At 46.0% G+C, this 17,646-nt stretch overlaps 1 protein-coding gene across 1 annotated transcript; it reads right to left on the bottom strand.

Annotated features, from left to right (window-relative positions):
- Window positions 1-1,450: 1,450 nt before the first annotated feature.
- Window positions 1,451-17,107, bottom strand: LOC131294804 (trypsin-7-like). The gene is made up of 3 exons (XM_058322853.1): window positions 17,009-17,107; window positions 16,895-16,967; window positions 1,451-2,250 (listed from the first exon to the last, which is right to left on the bottom strand). Exons 1-3 carry the CDS (start codon window positions 17,105-17,107, stop codon window positions 1,451-1,453), a joined length of 972 nt encoding a protein of 323 aa, XP_058178836.1.
- Window positions 17,108-17,646: the final 539 nt, after the last annotated feature.

Genomic DNA, 17,646 nt, shown 5'->3' with positions numbered 1-17,646 from the left:
AAGCGGGATTCGAACGTATTCCCCGGGGCGGAATTCACGTACCTCGGGCGGCGCGGCGATACGCTTTTCCGCAGTGGGGTAGTTCCGGTGAAACCGGGACACACGCCATTGTGTGTTGAACCGATGGCGGAGGAAGAAGCATCGAAGTGGGATTCCGTTCGCTTACAGCTGTAACGCCCGGGGCGGACCTTTCCGGTTATAATGTGTTCAGGCGTATAATTCGCAGTTAAGCTTTTATTTCGTAAAGCGAAGCGAGTTACGCTGATGATAGGCTACGGAAAGGCCGTGCCTCTGACATGTGTCCCGTAATTGTTTCCAAATCATAGTGCTTCCCGCGAAATCCCTACCCGTTTTGTGCGCTTTGAAGAGGGATCGAATTGGGACAATAAACCTCCCGCAAAATAGAAAAGGCGAGCGAATAAAATACCAGTCACGTCGCTTCGTTTGAGGATTCAGCGGTCGGAAATGTTGACAAAATACGGTTGATTAATTCCACACAAAAACCATTAAAAAGAGGTTTAAAAATATTCTCATTAGATTGGTTTTGTTCGTGAACCCCGAAGGTTGGGTTTTAAGTCGGCTGCAAGGTGTTTCATAACATCGATCAACTGGAAGGACTTTGAGCTTAAATTTATTTTTATTAGAATACAGATACAAATACAAGCTCACCGAGAAAATACAACCACGTAAAGAACTTGGTATGAATTCTAAAACTCTAGATTTCTCTAGGAAAATCCCTTTTTCGAATTACGTAGAATTCATCCACCATTCCAGTGAAACGTTTTTATTTATTTCTAAAAATACTCAATGTTTTTTCCAGAAAACAAAACCCTTAGATCCTTTTTACCAACCAACTCAACCGTTGGGTCATGTAGTCAAGATGGTTTTACATTATTAATGCGCTCCTGTTCGACGCTCCGGAACGAGTCGGGTACAAGTTTTAAAGCTGTCCATCAACTGGTTGTTACTCTGCTTGCCAATTAATTTATTATTAAACTTTAGCGTTCCGAATTGAGAAATCAACGGACACCCAACAAGTTACTCCCGTCTTTTTTGTTTTTTGACTGTTAAGCAATTAAACTAAAGGCCATCCCTTCTTGGATTGTTTCAAAACTCGCACACACAAAAAAACTACGAAGTTGATCACAAAAGATGGTCCATTGGGACGTGCAAAGATACCAATCAAGCAATCTGTCTCCGGCACGCTCGGCATGTTGCCATTCTTTATTTAAAACGCTGTCGGCCATCGGCCGGGGATCACGTCCAACGCATCACAATGTTTCCTACCACTCCGGGAGAGGAAAAGACTCCTCCCGGGGAAGGATCGTTGCTTTTAACGATGCCCGGTCGTTCGAGACCAATTAATTGGCCTCTGCCTGGCATAAATTGAACGTCCGCCCGCCGATAAACAGTGGTTTAAGGTTACCTGGGGGGAAACCCGGGTTCCGCTTCAATCGCACCAGCACGCGCCCCGGCTTCGGCTCCGGATCCAGCTGACGAACCGGGTGACCCGTGCGTACACTCCGGGATAGTTCCGCTGGGCGCACTCATTTCCCCACGAGACCACTCCGACTATCATCTGCCGCGGGCCTCCGTCGCCTAGCTGGTTGTCCGCCTCGGGGGAACCGTCGGCGGTGCGGGGGAGCTGCAAGGGACCGCCACTGTCCCCCTGGCACGAGTCCCGCCCACCCTCGAGGTAGCCGGCGCAGAGCATTTTGGCGGTGATCTCAAATCGGTAGTACCCGGACCGACGACACTCTTGGTTGGTGAGGATCGGCACGCTCAGCTGCTGGAGGTACTCGGACAGCTCGCCCGTTTCCGTCGTGCCCCAGCCCGTGACCACCGCTTCCCGGCCGTTGAGAAACCCATCGGCAAAGCCACCGGGAGGTAGGCAGATCGGGACCGCCCCATCTTCCGGCCGGATCGGAGGACCTTCGAGCAGCAGCAGCGCCACGTCGTTGTTGTTCCGCAGCTGCTGGTACCGGTTCACGATGATCCGCGCCACCCGCCGGTGGATGGCACCGTCGTTCAGCTCGACGATGTTCGGCCGCCGGAGGTACACCTCGAAGCCGGCCGCCTCCATCCGGGCCACGCAGTGCGCCGCCGTCAGAACGTAGCGATCGTTAATCAAACTGCCACCGCAGGTAAACCGCGTCCGGTAGAACAGGGCCGCCATCCAGGGGAACCGGTCGACGTCGGACGCGTTCCCGCCGATAACACGCAGGGTCTCGGGTGGCGTCGTTCCGCACGCTATACGCCCCAGCCCCCCCCAAACGAAAACACCGTCAGTAAGTGCTCTTAATGTTCGACGCTTCTCTCCTTGGGCAAACACCCACCACAAGCGGGGCAACCTCCGTTGCCATACGCGATGTCCTGCCGGGCTCTTCCGGTTCGGAGCGCTACCTCGCCGCTTCCCGACACCACACACCAAAGCAGCACCACCAGGCGGAGTGAGTTGTCCAACGTGACCATATTGTTTGCTCTCGAGAACCTGTAACAGCCTTTCGGGCCACTCTATATACCCGTATCTTATGATTTCGAACGAGGCGAACGAACACCGTGCATGGTGCAGTTGCAGCACCGACTGGAGAGTGCAATTTCTCCCACAATGGATGCCGTTTTGGGACGCACCCGGTGCATTCCGATGCGCCGCGGCACAGTGGGACTTGTTTCGCGTGGAGGTAGGACAAAATTATTGGGACGATATTAAAATGTATCTTCTTGATCTATAGATCTAAGAAGTTGAATACAGGTAGGTGAAAATAATGTAAAAATAGTTAACAAAAGCACACTTGGAAAATAAAACAAAAATATAAATATGAAGCTAAACAAAGTGAACATCGAACAACTTAATAACATCCGGATGATAAATCAAACCATCCCATTTGTGTCGGTGAAGCGATATTGCTTTGGTGTTGAAAACTTTTCATTAACTCCGTCGTGTTGTATGTTGCGCTACTTTCAAGTGGACCTTTATAATCGCTCACCCACCCTCTTCCATAGTCCAGCAGCATGGAACCAGTTTTCCTCGCAATAACGGCCAATCGAACAAACAAAGCGCACTACAACAGCAAGCACAACCACCATGTCGGTGGGTATTATTTCTGCAGCTCTTTTGCTCTTCGCCCATGTATATCGCTTTCACCTCACCACAACGTACTGCAACGAGGAACGCTGCACTCGACCTGAGAGTCGTTTTGCTTCTGGATGGGGCCATTTTTCGAACTTTGCCGACCCAAGATCCCGCCCTATCGGCGAACAAATGTGCAACAGTTTTCTGTAAGTGCCACCTACATGCATATTCAACCGAACGAGCGGAGGATAATTAAGATAACTTTTTCGTCGGACATTCTATGCCTGGGAATCACGGCATCGAGATGGTGATGCTGCACATATTTGCCATTTGTTTGCGATTTAACACTGCATCCGGTAGGGTAATGGTAACGATTGACTTCCTTTTTGAAATCCATGCCATATTGGATGTCATTTGTTACAACAACGGAAAGCGATGATGCATTTAAACCTGGCTGTTCAAGACTGAAATTGGCAATACAACACAATATTATGGCTATTTGGGGTGTAAAACAAGAGAATATCACCAGAAAAACCTAGCAGTATGTGTTGGTTTTTTTTTTATAATTTCATGGGAAATATGTTTCCCCATGAACCACAAAAGTAAATAAAGGACCAGTATATTTATGATATCGGAATTTCTTTTATTTGCTTTCCACTACAAATTATATAATAAAAATTAAAAAAAAAAGATCTTTGCCATTTCTATAAAAAAATAATAAATTCACCAACGTGCCAAATACTAAGTTTTTGTTGTTGGGTGAACGCAAGAATGGTTTGGTTTTTGTGCAATTAATTTTGATACTTCTTTTTTGTTTATTCGTTCAGTAAAACATTTGCCACCTTTGACATTATGTTTTCTTTTGTGTTTCGTTTCAAAAGTATCATTTTGAAAATAGTTGAACAGACAGTAACGAGTTTTGTAGATGGGAAAAATATTTCCCTTGGTTGTGAAAGGGCCTTTAAAATGTAGCCTTTAAAATATTTAAAACAAAACAAGGGCCTTTAAAATGTTTAATACAAGCCTTTAAAATGTAAGCTAGTTGGAACAAGAACAATAATTGTCCAACATGCTGAAAACTGCTTTCCTGACAATTTTCGTCCTTCATCTGGTTCGCATTTAAATTATTCCATGTAACAATTTGAGCCATAAGAATGCAGATCAACAGATTCACAAATGTTAATCCTAATAGACACAAATCTGTCAAGCTGACTATATAACGTTTACCAGCGCGCGCTAATCCCAGTCACTTTAAATTCATGCAAATTTACCATTACCCATAACAAAAACCGCCGGCTGAATGTTTCGCCCCGTCTCGCGTTTCAATTAGCGGAAGCTTAGCTAATTGCGAAAAATTGCTGCGAAGGAAACGACGACCGAGCAAGACGCAACACCGACAGAAACAACTGAAAGCCCTCGGCTTACCGAATGTCACCCTCCTGGCTCGATGGCGACAGCATTAGCCTCACCGCAACGAACGTTGTGTAAGCTTTCGGCAGATGGTTTTCGGCCAGCCAAAAACCAAATTAGCAACAAGGGTCGCGCGGGTCGGGTTGCTCAGATAGTTTTACTTTTCACCCAAGCCAGCCACCGACGCCATCTTTTCGGACGGGAAGCGCGTGCCCTCGGGGGTGGCAAACGCTTTTCCAGTACGCCCAACGTTGGTGGTGTCGTCGTCACCGTCGCGCATATAAATCATTGACAAACAATTTTCCCGGGGAACAGGGAGGTTGCGAAATAAATTAAATTCTGTCCCGGCGGAGCGCTGGCATCCGGTTTGGTTGGCCGCACGCATTTTTGCAGGCGAGAAACATAATCAATATCAATATCATTTTCAGCTACTGCCCAGCGCCCTGGGGGTCGGAGCGGGGAGGTGTTTCCGATTTTGATGACCTCAACCTTGCTGAGGGCAAGGTTTCGCTCGCGGCCGGCGTTGGGATGTTGTGCAAATTTGCCACCGTAGCAGAGTAATATTGACATTGGGAGGGGTTCGCTGGCCACTGTGCTGCCGCCTTCAAGAAGTTAAATATCAAACAAGATGGAAAGGCCATATCGAAATGAAAAGTAAAATTAACAAAAAAAAACTGTGTTTTTCCTGACCTTTCGAGATGAAGAAATATGCAGTTTATGAACAATGTTCAGAAATCTCTTTAAGGACAACAAATGAAGGTTTTATGATGCCCATTATCGTTCCTTATGTTACAGGATTTTCAGCTCCAATTAAATCCTTAACAATAAAAAATGGTTTCCTTTCAACATGAACGACTTTGTCAGTATCCAACACGTTACAAAACTGTCCTTGGCGGTAGAGAATACAATCACAAGCCAACAATATGATTCTTGAAATAAGCTTAAACAACAATAGTAACATAAACACTCTCTTACAACAAACTGCCACCAGTCGTCCAAGTTTCGTTGTTCCCGGTCATGTACTGCAATACTTTCGTCGGAAAACTTTTCCGGCTCGGTTCCACCGAGTAAAAGCGCTGAAAGAACCGACGACGGTGGAAAAGGTTGGAATTTATTTTGACTTTATTTTTATTTATTTCACCCCGCAGTAATCCTGCTTCTGTTCGGCTTATCTTCCAACGCTCGGTTTGGTAACGTTGGTGGGCAAGCTCTGAAAGAAGAGCAAATCTGATCAACCGCTTACGGCGTGCGGTATACGGTCCGTGTTTCCGTGCGATGAATCCTAATATCGTTCCGAAAGACACTGCGCTGTAGTAATGCCCGTCGAGTGTCAAATAAAACCGAAAAAGATGGCCCACCGGGCTGAGTGTGACTGTGCGAAAACGCGAAACGAAGTGGCCAACATGCGAAAGGGGATTCCTGGGACCCGGGGTTGATGTGATCGGTCTCCCGCAGTTCGAATGAAAGTTTTCATAGAGCAGTAATCGGAGAAAATTTCTCGCGCGTGCACCAAGCCTTCCGGTCGAAACATTTCCACGAAACATCTGATGTTACTCGCCCTCCAAATATCTCAAATATTTACCGAAGCCAAAATGTTCCGGGGAAAATTGCTCGCTCGCTTCAGGAAGGGCCACCACCAACTTTCCAACGGAGTTAATGAAATAACTGTTCGACATTAATTTCAATGACTGTTTCATGCGTTTCACGACTGCTAGACTGATGAACCAAACCACCAAAGTTGAACATTATCCCCGAATTGCGAGTTGGGAAATTTTCTAATGTATTGAAATTGCGCAATTTTCTCTTTTACGAAGGTTCTTCTTTAGTTAACCAGCTTTATCAATGCATGAATGGTAGCACATACGTTAACAGGCGAAAAACTTATCGCTTATACACCATGTACCATACGAAAAGATTTTCTTATCTTAAGATTTCCACTCCAATAACCCCACGGTTTCAATAGATCGATTTTTTTTTCCGCTCGTCATCATGACACACAATTATTCGACCCTTTACTTTTCTTTCAGAAAAATGCGCATTGGCTAATTTATATTTTTGCTCGATATTCCCACATTTCCCTTCCTTCTTGAATATATATTATCAACACACCAAGGGGCCTGACTAGCGAAAGCTTGCGTATATTGTGCACGGGAAAAGCTGCGGGCAAAGAAAGAAAATGTAAATGAAATGCAAATGCTCGGTTTTTGCGCGGGCACGGCACATTCTGGGTCAGCGCTCGAAGCCATTGCAGGAACATGTGCTTTAATGTGACGGAATTGTAAATACGAAAAACATGAAATTTCGGCGAGGTACGTCGTTTCCTTTTCCCCGATTTCCATGGTGTGTATTTTTAAAGGAAAGTTCTTAACGGTCTTCTTCTCGAGCGAAATTAAATGGAAAACCTGTAACCACCGTGCTCTCCGTTGGAGAAACTCATTTTCACACTTCCAATCAACTTATCAACTTGCTCGCAGTTGGCAGGCAATTTAAAGGCGCACTAAAGCCTGACGTGATGAAACCCGACGTACGTAATCTGATTTAAGAATAAAATATTCATCCAAAGGGACAGTAATTCTATATCATCGCCCAGTTGGTTCCGCTTAGCCAACCGCCCTGGCGGTTCCAGTTGGCTCAAGTTTTCTCATTACGCCTCTCGGCTCCATTTCCAATATTACAACTCACAGCGGACGGTGGTCTTCGGGGCTTGCATCCCGTCACCATCGCAACAATCCTTCATTACGCTAACAACCTTTTTTGCCTCTGCCCCCCTTAATTGGACTGCACACTGTCTCCTCAGGACACACACACACACGCACATGCATGGTACAGTGAGGAGGGATTCATCCTTTCCCGGCAAGGACATCTCTGCTCTGCATCCCAGCCCAATCCCATCTCGTTTTCGTTCGTCCCTCCTGTCGGTCGTTTGTTTTCCTTTGCAACAAGTGGCCGTTCAAGGGGTTTTGTTACGTGCAGGAGGAAATCAAAGCATAATAAAAAAAAAAAAGGGATGTGGATTCCTACCTTGACGAAGCACGACGTCCGATGGTGACGATGATCCGTTGTGACAGTGATGGTGGCGTACAATTCACACATCGTTCACGCAGATTCCGGCGGTTGGTAACGGTTCTCAGGTGCTCTTTATGCCTTCGCCTCGTTATCCTTGGGTATTTTCACACCTTCACCTGCACTGCACTGGCCACACGTGTGCGTGCGTGTGTATGTCTATCTGTTGATGCCCACCGAATAACACACGAATCTAAACCGGACCATACACGCGGGAAACAACATTTATTTCCATTTCCGAACCGGGACCACCATTTTGTGGCCATCCATTAACGCCACGCTGGCCGTGCTGCCGGGGAACCAGCGGGCAAGGGAACTCCTGCTGGTCCGACATTGTAAGGCGTGTTTTCGCCTTGTTGGAAAATCGATACCTGCACGCGCGTTCGCACACCTTTTGCCCGGAGTTCGATGGCGTCGAGAGCGCGTCCGGCCGATGAGTTCGCGGTCAATTCGTGCCTACGCCACCTCAAGATCCGCACGCTACTGATAGCGAACGGCACAATGTAAGCCTCGCGCACTTTGTATGGGGTCCATTGCGGAAAATGCTTTTTCCCCACTGCGAGCGGGGGAACTCCAACTGGAAGGGCAAAAGAAAACTCGCACTCATGGCGCCACTCACCGACAGTTGCTTTCCCCATCGTGGGGACTGAGTTCCACGAGGAAAAAGCTTGAGTGGTCTGGAAAAACTACCACGTTTGTAGAAAACAAATGAACAAATCGTAAAACTCCAAAACACATGATATTATACCGAGGGGGTTCTGTCGACATTGTGTTTGTCCCGGTCCATAATTTATTTCACTGCCCTTTTACAGCTCCCGGTGGAGTTTAAATAACGCGTGCATCGGATATGCATCAAATTGTCCGATTGGTCTGAGTGTGTTCGGTTGTATTTACAACAAAGAAAGTCACATATGTGGTGGAAATGGAACGATAATAATACAATAAAAATACTAACGGCCGGTTGCAAAAGCAAACGAACCATTCGTCGATCCGGATATTAGCTGACCAACATCCACCCGGCATGCGGGCGGATCGATGGCCGGCTGTCAAAAGTTGCTCCTTATCAGCGGTGATGGATGCTGTAGGACGAATGGCACCGAATAGGGTGGGTAGGTGGAGGCGCATGGTCTTCATCTTAGGTCGCGCTGGAACCGATGCTTTGTTTCGCAACAAGGTAATAATTCTTGCTGCTCTTCTGGAAGTGAAGATATGGGCATAATCTATCGCAAACTTTTGTTGGCAAGGCCAAAGTCTGACAAACTGACTCCAATCAAATTACCCAAATCACTTTAGTACATGTTACTTTACAATAAAATAATCATTTAAGTTTCAAAAGTGTCAATCAACGAGAATATAAAAAAGCTCAAAGGCACAAATATCCGACATGTATAATTTTATACCAATCACATAAATACTGCTTTAAAATTTAGTTTGAATAATAGCACAACATTTACCATCCACTAACGACCACAATTTTCCACCGTTTTGTGATCTTGAAAAGACTGCGATTGGTAAGGGAAAACTTTAATAATATGTTATTTTAGTTTTGAAATTAATACATTTATTGGAATATATAGCCGAAGTTCATGACACATTCCCGTTTTTGGAAAAATCGTTACCAACCCGTTCATCTGTGTGTTTAAATACTACGGTTTATGGATTTTGAAATCGTAGTGCCATAATTTAAACCGCCATAGCTGAAAGCTTTATGGCAACGAGATCGAAACACGTGGAAGCTTATCTCTTATCTGTTCAAAAATAATCTTCATGTTTTTTTATTAACTTTGGCATTTTCTTTAGCTTGTTTTGATACTTTTCTTAGAGCAACGTCAAATAGGGTGATTAAGCATTTTGATAAAAATAATTTTCAATGATTGTGGGAAACAATTCCTTTTCAGCGATGATAAAAGCTTCACCGTTTCCTTTTGCCCCAAGCAACAGGTTGGAGAATCTCATTGCTACATGGAGAATGTAACGTATTACACGCTGTAATACAAACAACTGCGAGCTACGTTACATCTGTGCCGGCTTGCGACGTACTTCGTCCGTCGAAGTGCAGGGATGCATCCGTACTGGCGGGGGTATAATGAGTAGGAACACTTCAAACAAGAGTGTCCGTAAAATAGCGAAACCATTTTCGTGCCACTCGGCGTCCAACGTTGCTATCGAAAAGAGCCTCTTCTCTTGGGCCCATAATAATCCCATCCATTGAAGAGGGCACTCTTCACCATCAGCGACCGCCGGGTCCGCACGTGAACAAGTGTGCTGATGCTTTTACACGACGTCCACATGGCTTAAACAACACCACACACAACAACCTGCACGAGGCGAGGACAAGATTTTAACAACAACAGACAAAAAAAAGTCGCCCCTTTCAGTTCAAAGTGATGCCCGGCCTCCCCGAAATCGCCCCCAATTTTTATCCCAACCTCGGGGAACCGACAACGGATTGGTGGGCGAATGCGCCGGTCGCGATTGCAATGTCGCGCCCCCCGAAAAACAATACAAAAAAGAACACTCGCTCGGTTGCATCGCGCCGTCGTCGTCGTCGTCGTCATCGCACGCGATGCTACTGGCGATGAACGGCCGTTGGTTGCGCCACAACACCGGAACCGCAGAAACCGCTCGACAGTGAGCTCGAACGGACGTGTCTGTCTGTCATCCCGCGGCCCGAGCGCAACTCGGACTCTCGCAGCCTCTCAGCACTGTGCGCCCGATCTCAGCAGTTCGACCCGCGCGAAGCGGCGCCAAACCGTGTGGCATATATATTAAATCGTAAGAAAAGGCAACGGAAAGCTTCTCCCGGTCGTGGTGTTTTGTGTGTACTTACATTTTCCCATCCAGAGACTCGCGAGGAGTGTCGTGGCCGCGCGTGTTATCGCTGCCTTCTGAAGGTGTGCGCGTGAGTGTGTTTGTGCACAGGTTACTATTACACCCTCCAACTCCCTTGTTTTATCCCTCTTCTGTGCCACCCTCGGGGGGTAGGTGTGTAAACCCGGTTTGTTTTTTTTTTTGTTATATTCGTTCGTTGTTCTCGTGAAACACCAGCAAAGGGAATCGTATCATTTCTCCACTCCCGCGCAATAGCCAGTTCTCCGAAACGTTTGTAAAGGGTTTGAAAGGAAGCCAAGGGAAGGTAGGGAAGTGGAAGAATTGTTATTATTTTGATTGCGTTTCCAATCAAAGCCCCCCCCCCCCGCCCCAAACGAACCACCGGGAGCGCACGTGCGTTCTGAAGAAAGTGGAAGGAAATAAATGAAATCCGAACACCATCTTTTGGAGGGACTAGGGAGGGGAGTGTGGGGGAGGTGTGGAACGTTTCCTATCGCGTGGTCACTGCAGTTGCAGTTGCAGTTTTGCGTTTCCGTTCGGTTGCGGTTTGCCATTTTAACTCCCGGCTCCGGAGTGTTAGTGTTTTTGGTGTATGTGTTGTTACGCGAAGGGGGAAAGGTGTCAAAGGTGAAGTGCGATTGTTTCGGTTTCAGGAGAACCAGGCCAACCCCCACCCCAACACGTGGAAACGAAAGTACACCCCCTTCCACCGTTCGCTCCGCGGCCATCTTGGTGTGTCCATCTTCCGTTCCGGGGCGTCCCGTTTTTTTCTTTCTCTCTCTCTTTCCTTTCTCCCATTTGGCTGCACAAATGTTCCCCACACACACACACTGCACTTTCCTTTCGAACGACCCACAAAATAATGATGGCCACAAAAAAATCACTTCATCTAAAGGCCACACTTGATTGTGCGAAGGAAGACAAAAACAACAAGATATCGCAAAACACAACCCCAAATCGGGGAGATGGCGTCTCCTTCGAGCTCGCGTTACGCCATTCGATCGTCACTTTATACTAAAGACCATAGAGTCTTGACTTTTCATACTCCTCTCAGCACTACCAGTGGGTCTTGTTTGATAGTTTTCCAAGTCGATTTATAAAAATAAACTACTTTACTGCATTTTATAAAGCTCCTAATTACAAATGACATTTATGGCACAATGCTTGCCAAGCTTTTCGTAAAAAGGGGTAACGAAACTTTTACTTTTTCCCAACACACATAATGTGTCATCATTTTCAGATGGCATGACAAATTGAGTCATTAATAAATGTTGAATAATTGATAAGCGTTTGTGCCAAGTTTTAGCAAACAACCAAGCCTTTGGGGGTTAAAATGACCCGTTGGTGGTATTCGAAAGAGCAGATGGTTTTTAAGAGGAAAACATATAAAAAAGCGGATAAATCTCCACATGTTATATTCTTTTTTCTGAAATATAAAATGCCAAAAAACGGCCCCTTGTTGGTCTGTTGAGGTCAAATCGTTGTTCACCATTTTAATGTGTTCCCGGTCGTATAGTTTGCAAACCTGAATGTACTATTCGACCGATCGAGGTGCCAACGATTGCGATTACACGCGACGCTGATTGAGCGCCGTCCCGTGTAACAAAAGCGGAAGCCATCCGGTGGCCATCCAAGCGACACGTTTTTGACAGTTTACAAGTGTGTTGATAAAAAAAAAACACACGGCGGCGGAGTGTGGTTGCCTTTTGCTTGCCATTTCGACGGAGGGAGCTCCGCCTGGCGAAAGGTTGGAGGGGAGGGGGGCGTTTAGGCGAGAAGCGTCCCCGGCGTTCCCCGGGGGTTGATCTGTTTGTGTGCGGTGTTTGTGTGGAGCGTGACAAGTGGCCGGAATGTAAACAGATGCAACTATTTGTACAACGTTTTTCCCTCCATCCCAACCCCTTCCAACGCCGAACGGTCTGAATGGTCACCAGGCCCGAAAAGTGTTGGCATCCACAGCATCATCCAACGCTACGTAATACACGGTTCCGTGAGGTGTTCCGTGAACGGTAAAAGAAAGAACCATTTCACAGAACCTGGGACCTGTGTTCAGAAACCGGGGGGATGATGGTGATTCAGAGAAATCTTTCACCACCACTGTCAAATGGTTGAGCGTGTTTTTATACCCCCTTCGACGGTTTTTTTTTCTGTTGTTGTCCCAAACAACATCTAGCGCTTTCGCTGGGAAAGGGAAGTGGTGAGAAAAGAAAGAAAAAAAAATCAAGTGGAGAAGAAAATTATTCGCGAAAACCGTTAAAATCTAATCCCAATCCCCTTTGGCACAGTGTGTGAAGAGTGTGTTTTTGTTAGTTTGCCACGCAGCTACCGCGAAACCGAACCGAAGGAAGAAGCGGAAAACTAACGGTCGATCCAACCCAAACCAACGGCGCGGGAACGGAGCTTTCAAGTGTGACGCAAAGTTATCGCCGTTTGTGATTGTGTAAAAATTATTGCGTAGTTTTTTGAGCTCAAAAAAGTGGTATTGAAGCCAGCAAAAAAGTGATCGAAGAAGAAGCGGAACGTTTGGAGAACGAATCAACCGAACGAGCAAACCGACGTCACGCTCCGCGAAGGAAAATCCACGACCAAAGCCAAAGCCAGAGGTAACGATCCTAATGACACCATTGTCTCTTTATGCTTCCGTTGCTAAACGAAAGTAGCGTTTTCAAATCCATCCTGCCCTCACGTGCCAAAAAGTTTGGAGTGTCATCAACCGTAAACCCCGCCGCAATACCGTGTTGTTGTCCAACCCTTGCTGTTGTGTTGACGGTAGCAATTTGAATGCGTTGTGTGTAGCGCCAATTTGGCAGCGGGGGCCCATGCGTCACCGCCGTTAGGTGGAACACGTCAGCGTCCGTCAGGCTGGAAAGTGCAAATTTGTCCAGACCAAACGATTGTCGTCATCAAACCGGCACAAAAAAAACGCACACCGGGACACACTGAAGCGGCGTTTGTATGACTGTAAGGCCATTTTCTAATAGTTCCAACCAGTGGCAGTTTCAAGCACCAACCAAGATATAATACACCGGTCGGATTAGTCACTGAGTAAAGTAGCTCACAGGTTGATGTGTGTTGGAGGTATATAAAAAGAGCTTTAACTTATTACGTTACATTTCAAGTCAAGGTGTAATCTGCGTACCAGAAGTACCAAAGGGTTTATTGCTCCCTGATAAGGTGGTGTTAAATTTATTGTTTTGATAGCTTGTAAACTTGCCCTACGCTTCGCATCCAGCAAGCTCGAACTGCTCGAACTGTTTGTTAGATGGGCGAACAGAGATGGCCCGAACAGGGAATCCGTCCGTAGCTACCAACTTTTGCTACTATACACACCGTATGCTACGGTCTAAATATAGTTTTTCGAGGTCAGTAGCGCCAAACCGATACCGGGTCAGTGGATTCCGATGGACTGATTATGCAAAATGCTATCCCTCTACTTTCTATTTCGGCGTGGCTTTATCCGTTGAGGACGAACTTTGTATTCGCTTCCAGGACAATTTTGTCCCCATCGTTTCCCCGACGCCGACTGATTTAGTGCGCAGTTTCTGAGGTTCAATGTGCACACTCTGAAGGCGGCATCAGTACATTGTAACTGTTTGGTAGGAGATGGTGTAAAGCTGCCATACCAGACAAACTACCGAAACAAATGCTAAGGGTCACAGGGAACGCAACTGGAACTGGAACGAATGCGTTATTCTTGTGCTTTTTTAACGACATTTTGGATGACGTGGAGAGGAACGTCGATTTCGACTGCCATGATCGATACAGGTGAGAGACCCACTTCTGATCAACCCCGTGAAGGTTCATGTCGCCGGCTCTGTGACTAAAGTTTTAACTTAACATTTTTTTGTTCCTGAAATTACACCATCATAAAACTTGTCTTTATGTTGGGATTTTCAACAGTGTTATTACTTCATGACTCTTAAGAATTTACGACTTCAATGTCAGCCGTAGCTGGCAACTTTCACCCAAAAAAAAACTCAGAACTTGACCTTCGCCAGGCGCACAGGCCTCAGCGTTCGCTGTGCGTGGACGGTTGCTGATAGGACCAACAGCGAAACCCCCTCCTCAGAGGAATGTTTTCGAGAGATCCAGTTCCGGTCAAACAAATGTGCGCTTAGAACTGTGTCGCGGCAATGACCTTAACCTAACACAGGCCCAAAGCGCCTAAGGGACGACACACTGTGTGTGTCGACAAAGGGTTCTCCCAAAAGCGCTAAACACAGAGCCACAGCAGCTAGGAGCAGCTTTCGGCGCAAAATTCCAGTTCCAACCGAGCGGTTCCAAATGGCTGTTTTCGTTTAAGAAAAAGGAGAAAAGATACGTAAAGGCGAGTAGAGTAAAAGAGAACGATCGCGACGAAGCCAACAAAACTATCCGCTTCGCAACGAAACAGGTTTCCGATGGCGTCCGTTTTCGGGTGATTGTTGAAGTTTCAGACAATTTTTGTTGTTATTATTATTGTACCCGTTGTTGCCGACTGTCGGGGGCTCCGCGGCGGCTTTCAAGGATAGATCGTACCGAATGGCCCCGGGCCGCCCGAGGACTCCACCCGCGGCAAACGGCTACGCAGCCGTGTCATTGAGGCGGGATTTTCGGTGGGTAAACTATGGCCGCAGCCGCTTATGTCACACGCCGTGAGCGACGCATTTTTGATGATCGGTTATGAATCCCATTTCATTTTCATGCAAATCGTTCGGGACAAAAGTGGTCGATACGAGTCGCACATTTGAAAGCTGCGATTTGTCAACGATTTGCCAAAGCTTCCGTTGACCGATTTGACTCCACGCCGTTTATTTCGCACACTCGAAGCGAAAGGTCCTGGTTTCTCGAAGCCGATACTATATTTTAAGAAAATTCAATGACAAAACTATAGCACGTTGGGCAAGCAAATTGATAAGGATTAGAGTGAAACTGTCGAAAAAGAAATTCGCAATTCACCTTGAAACATTTCGGTACCGGTTTACCATAGGACAAAAAAGTGTAGTAAACATTTCGAAAAAATGTTTCTCCGATTGGTTTTCACCTTATTTACTCAAAAATTCCGAACCTCCGTTGTTGTCACGGATTTAGTGCGCAAGTTTTCAATTTTGATACCATTTTGATATTGTTCCCATTACGCCATCGGCTTACCATCAAATAAGTACACGGTGCTGTACTATGGACACACCGGACCTCGGCATCAACAAGTGACTCGACGTACGCGGGATTGCTTTTTACATAACTTTATTAGACAGGTTTAGCGAGCGCATGCTAATTGCGTCAAATTACATACAGAACGAACTTGCGATTTCGTCCCGAAGCGTGATCCACTTGAGTGCCCTCTGGATCCCATGGAACTAGAATCGCGAGGTAAACAGACCGCGAGCTTACACCGTTTACAAAACGGCCAACGCTTCGCCACCGCTCATCAGGTGACAAGAGGGTGGGCAGATTTCGGTTTCCGGTGGCGATTTGAATGATATTTATTTACAACCCCAAAACCCGCCAACCGCCGCTCCCACAACGCAAATAAACATCCTCATCCTGCCGAAAACTCCAAACCAGTCGTTGGGGTTGAAATCGATATTCGTGCCGGTCTGTGGCAGCTGGGCTGGGGTAATTATTCTGGTTTAAACGTCGTGCTTGTGGTGGGAGGCTACGGTCGTACCATTAGACACGTTGTTCCCGACAGCGTTGCTGACATTCTAATTGTCATTAAAACGGTTACTCGTGTGTTTGGTCGGAACACGGCCGTCCGTTTTGTGAGCTTATCGTACTCATCTCATAATAGTGGAGCCTGACAAGGAATAGAATGGCCAACTGATAGTATTGTGGGTCTAGTTGTGTGCGGTAATGCGTTTTTTATGAACTAGTCGACCATTTGATCAACCAGCAAACACAACAGCGTCATCGGAATAAAACGAGAATTAAAAGATCTTCTTTTCAATGTGTTCTAAATTTTCGAAATGCAAATATTTTAAGCTGGTATGGTAATTAGATTTTTACAGAGATACCAAATCGCTGCGCAAATTAACTTCTATTCCTATCATAGAAAACACAGTGCCTCATCATGAATAAATATTAGTTGCGTATTAGAACTTTACAATGAATAGTGAGATATTGTAAATACTAGAATTATAATTGTTTTCATACTGGAAGGAACCAACTTCCATGCATTGCATTCCATTCAGAGTCAAACGAAACACTCAAACGGGGGGAGGTTCCGATTGCTTTAACGGTGAATAAACAAATCAAACTAATAATCAAAATATTAATCACGAGATCAGTGTTTGTAAATAAATCGGCGCGTAATGCAGCGCTAAGACGCAGTTCGTTCCAAGTAGATCGCTTGAAAATTTCAACCACTACATCCACTCTGCAATTGCTCTTGGTTTTTCCGCAGTGCGTCATCGGCTCATCGGTTTTCGCGTGGAAGCAGCTTGGACTTCAGCAATCTTAATCGCCATCTAAAGCACCGAAGAAGAGAACCTCCTATCGCTTCTTGTAACACAACACAACTACTACCGTTGGTATTACAACCAGCTCTGCTACCGCTACTACTAATACTGCTAGTGCTGCCACTAGTGTTGCCGCTGACTCCGGACGCCAGCTGATTGATTTATTTGCGAGGTAATAATAATAATTGTTTACTAACGCTCCCTCCTCCTTCTCCTTCTTGCACCAACCCAAATTTCCCTCGACACCGGAACGTATGGTCAGCGTTCCCTTGATTCCACACTGCTTCGCCATCTTTGCCTCTGAAGATGGGTGTGGGTGGTACTTGCGTTGTAGTCGCTTCATTAATCTAATTACATTGCGCAAGAAATAGAGGAAAAAACAACCCACCAAGTCCACCCGACCATAGGATACGCAATGAAAAGTGAACGAAACCAGAAAAAAAATCAGCGGCAAAAAGGGGAAATGATTGCCACGGACAGTGAAGATAAAGCAGATAAAACGATAATTGCTCTCAAATGAAAGACACACACACGCCGGGTATGGTCCTGTTTTTTTTCACTTTTCCGCTGACAGTTGCGATCCATCACAATGGGACACACTTTAGTATCCACAGAGAGTCCATATTGCGGAACTGAGGCTCAGGGATGGAAATTAATTTAAAGCAATAAATTGAAGACTCAAAAACGTAGAAGAACGTTTACTTGATACAACATCATGCCCTCTAAAATATTCAAGTTGGAACCACTCAATTACTTCTACTATTAAGTCTATTAGAATGATTGTCATAATAGTAGAATATAGATTGCAGTTAGTTGTCCGAGATAGCCGTA

This window comes from Anopheles ziemanni, chromosome 2, assembly GCF_943734765.1.
Source record: "Anopheles ziemanni chromosome 2, idAnoZiCoDA_A2_x.2, whole genome shotgun sequence".
NCBI lineage: Eukaryota > Metazoa > Arthropoda > Insecta > Diptera > Culicidae > Anopheles > Anopheles ziemanni.
This window is presented reverse-complemented; position numbering and strand designations above follow the sequence as displayed.

Excerpts from the sequence above, each read along its gene's own strand:
- LOC131294804 (XM_058322853.1), bottom strand. The coding sequence starts at position 17,107 with ATGGCGAAGCAGTGTGGAATCAAGGGAACGCTGACCATACGTTCCGGT. Across the intron at positions 16,968-17,008 it reads AGAAGGAGGAGGGAGCGTTA|CTGGCGTCCGGAGTCAGCGG; the intron begins GTAAACAATTAT and ends TAAATCAATCAG. Across the intron at positions 2,251-16,894 it reads TAGCGGTAGCAGAGCTGGTT|CGTGCGGAACGACGCCACCC; the intron begins GTAATACCAACG and ends TGGGGCGTATAG.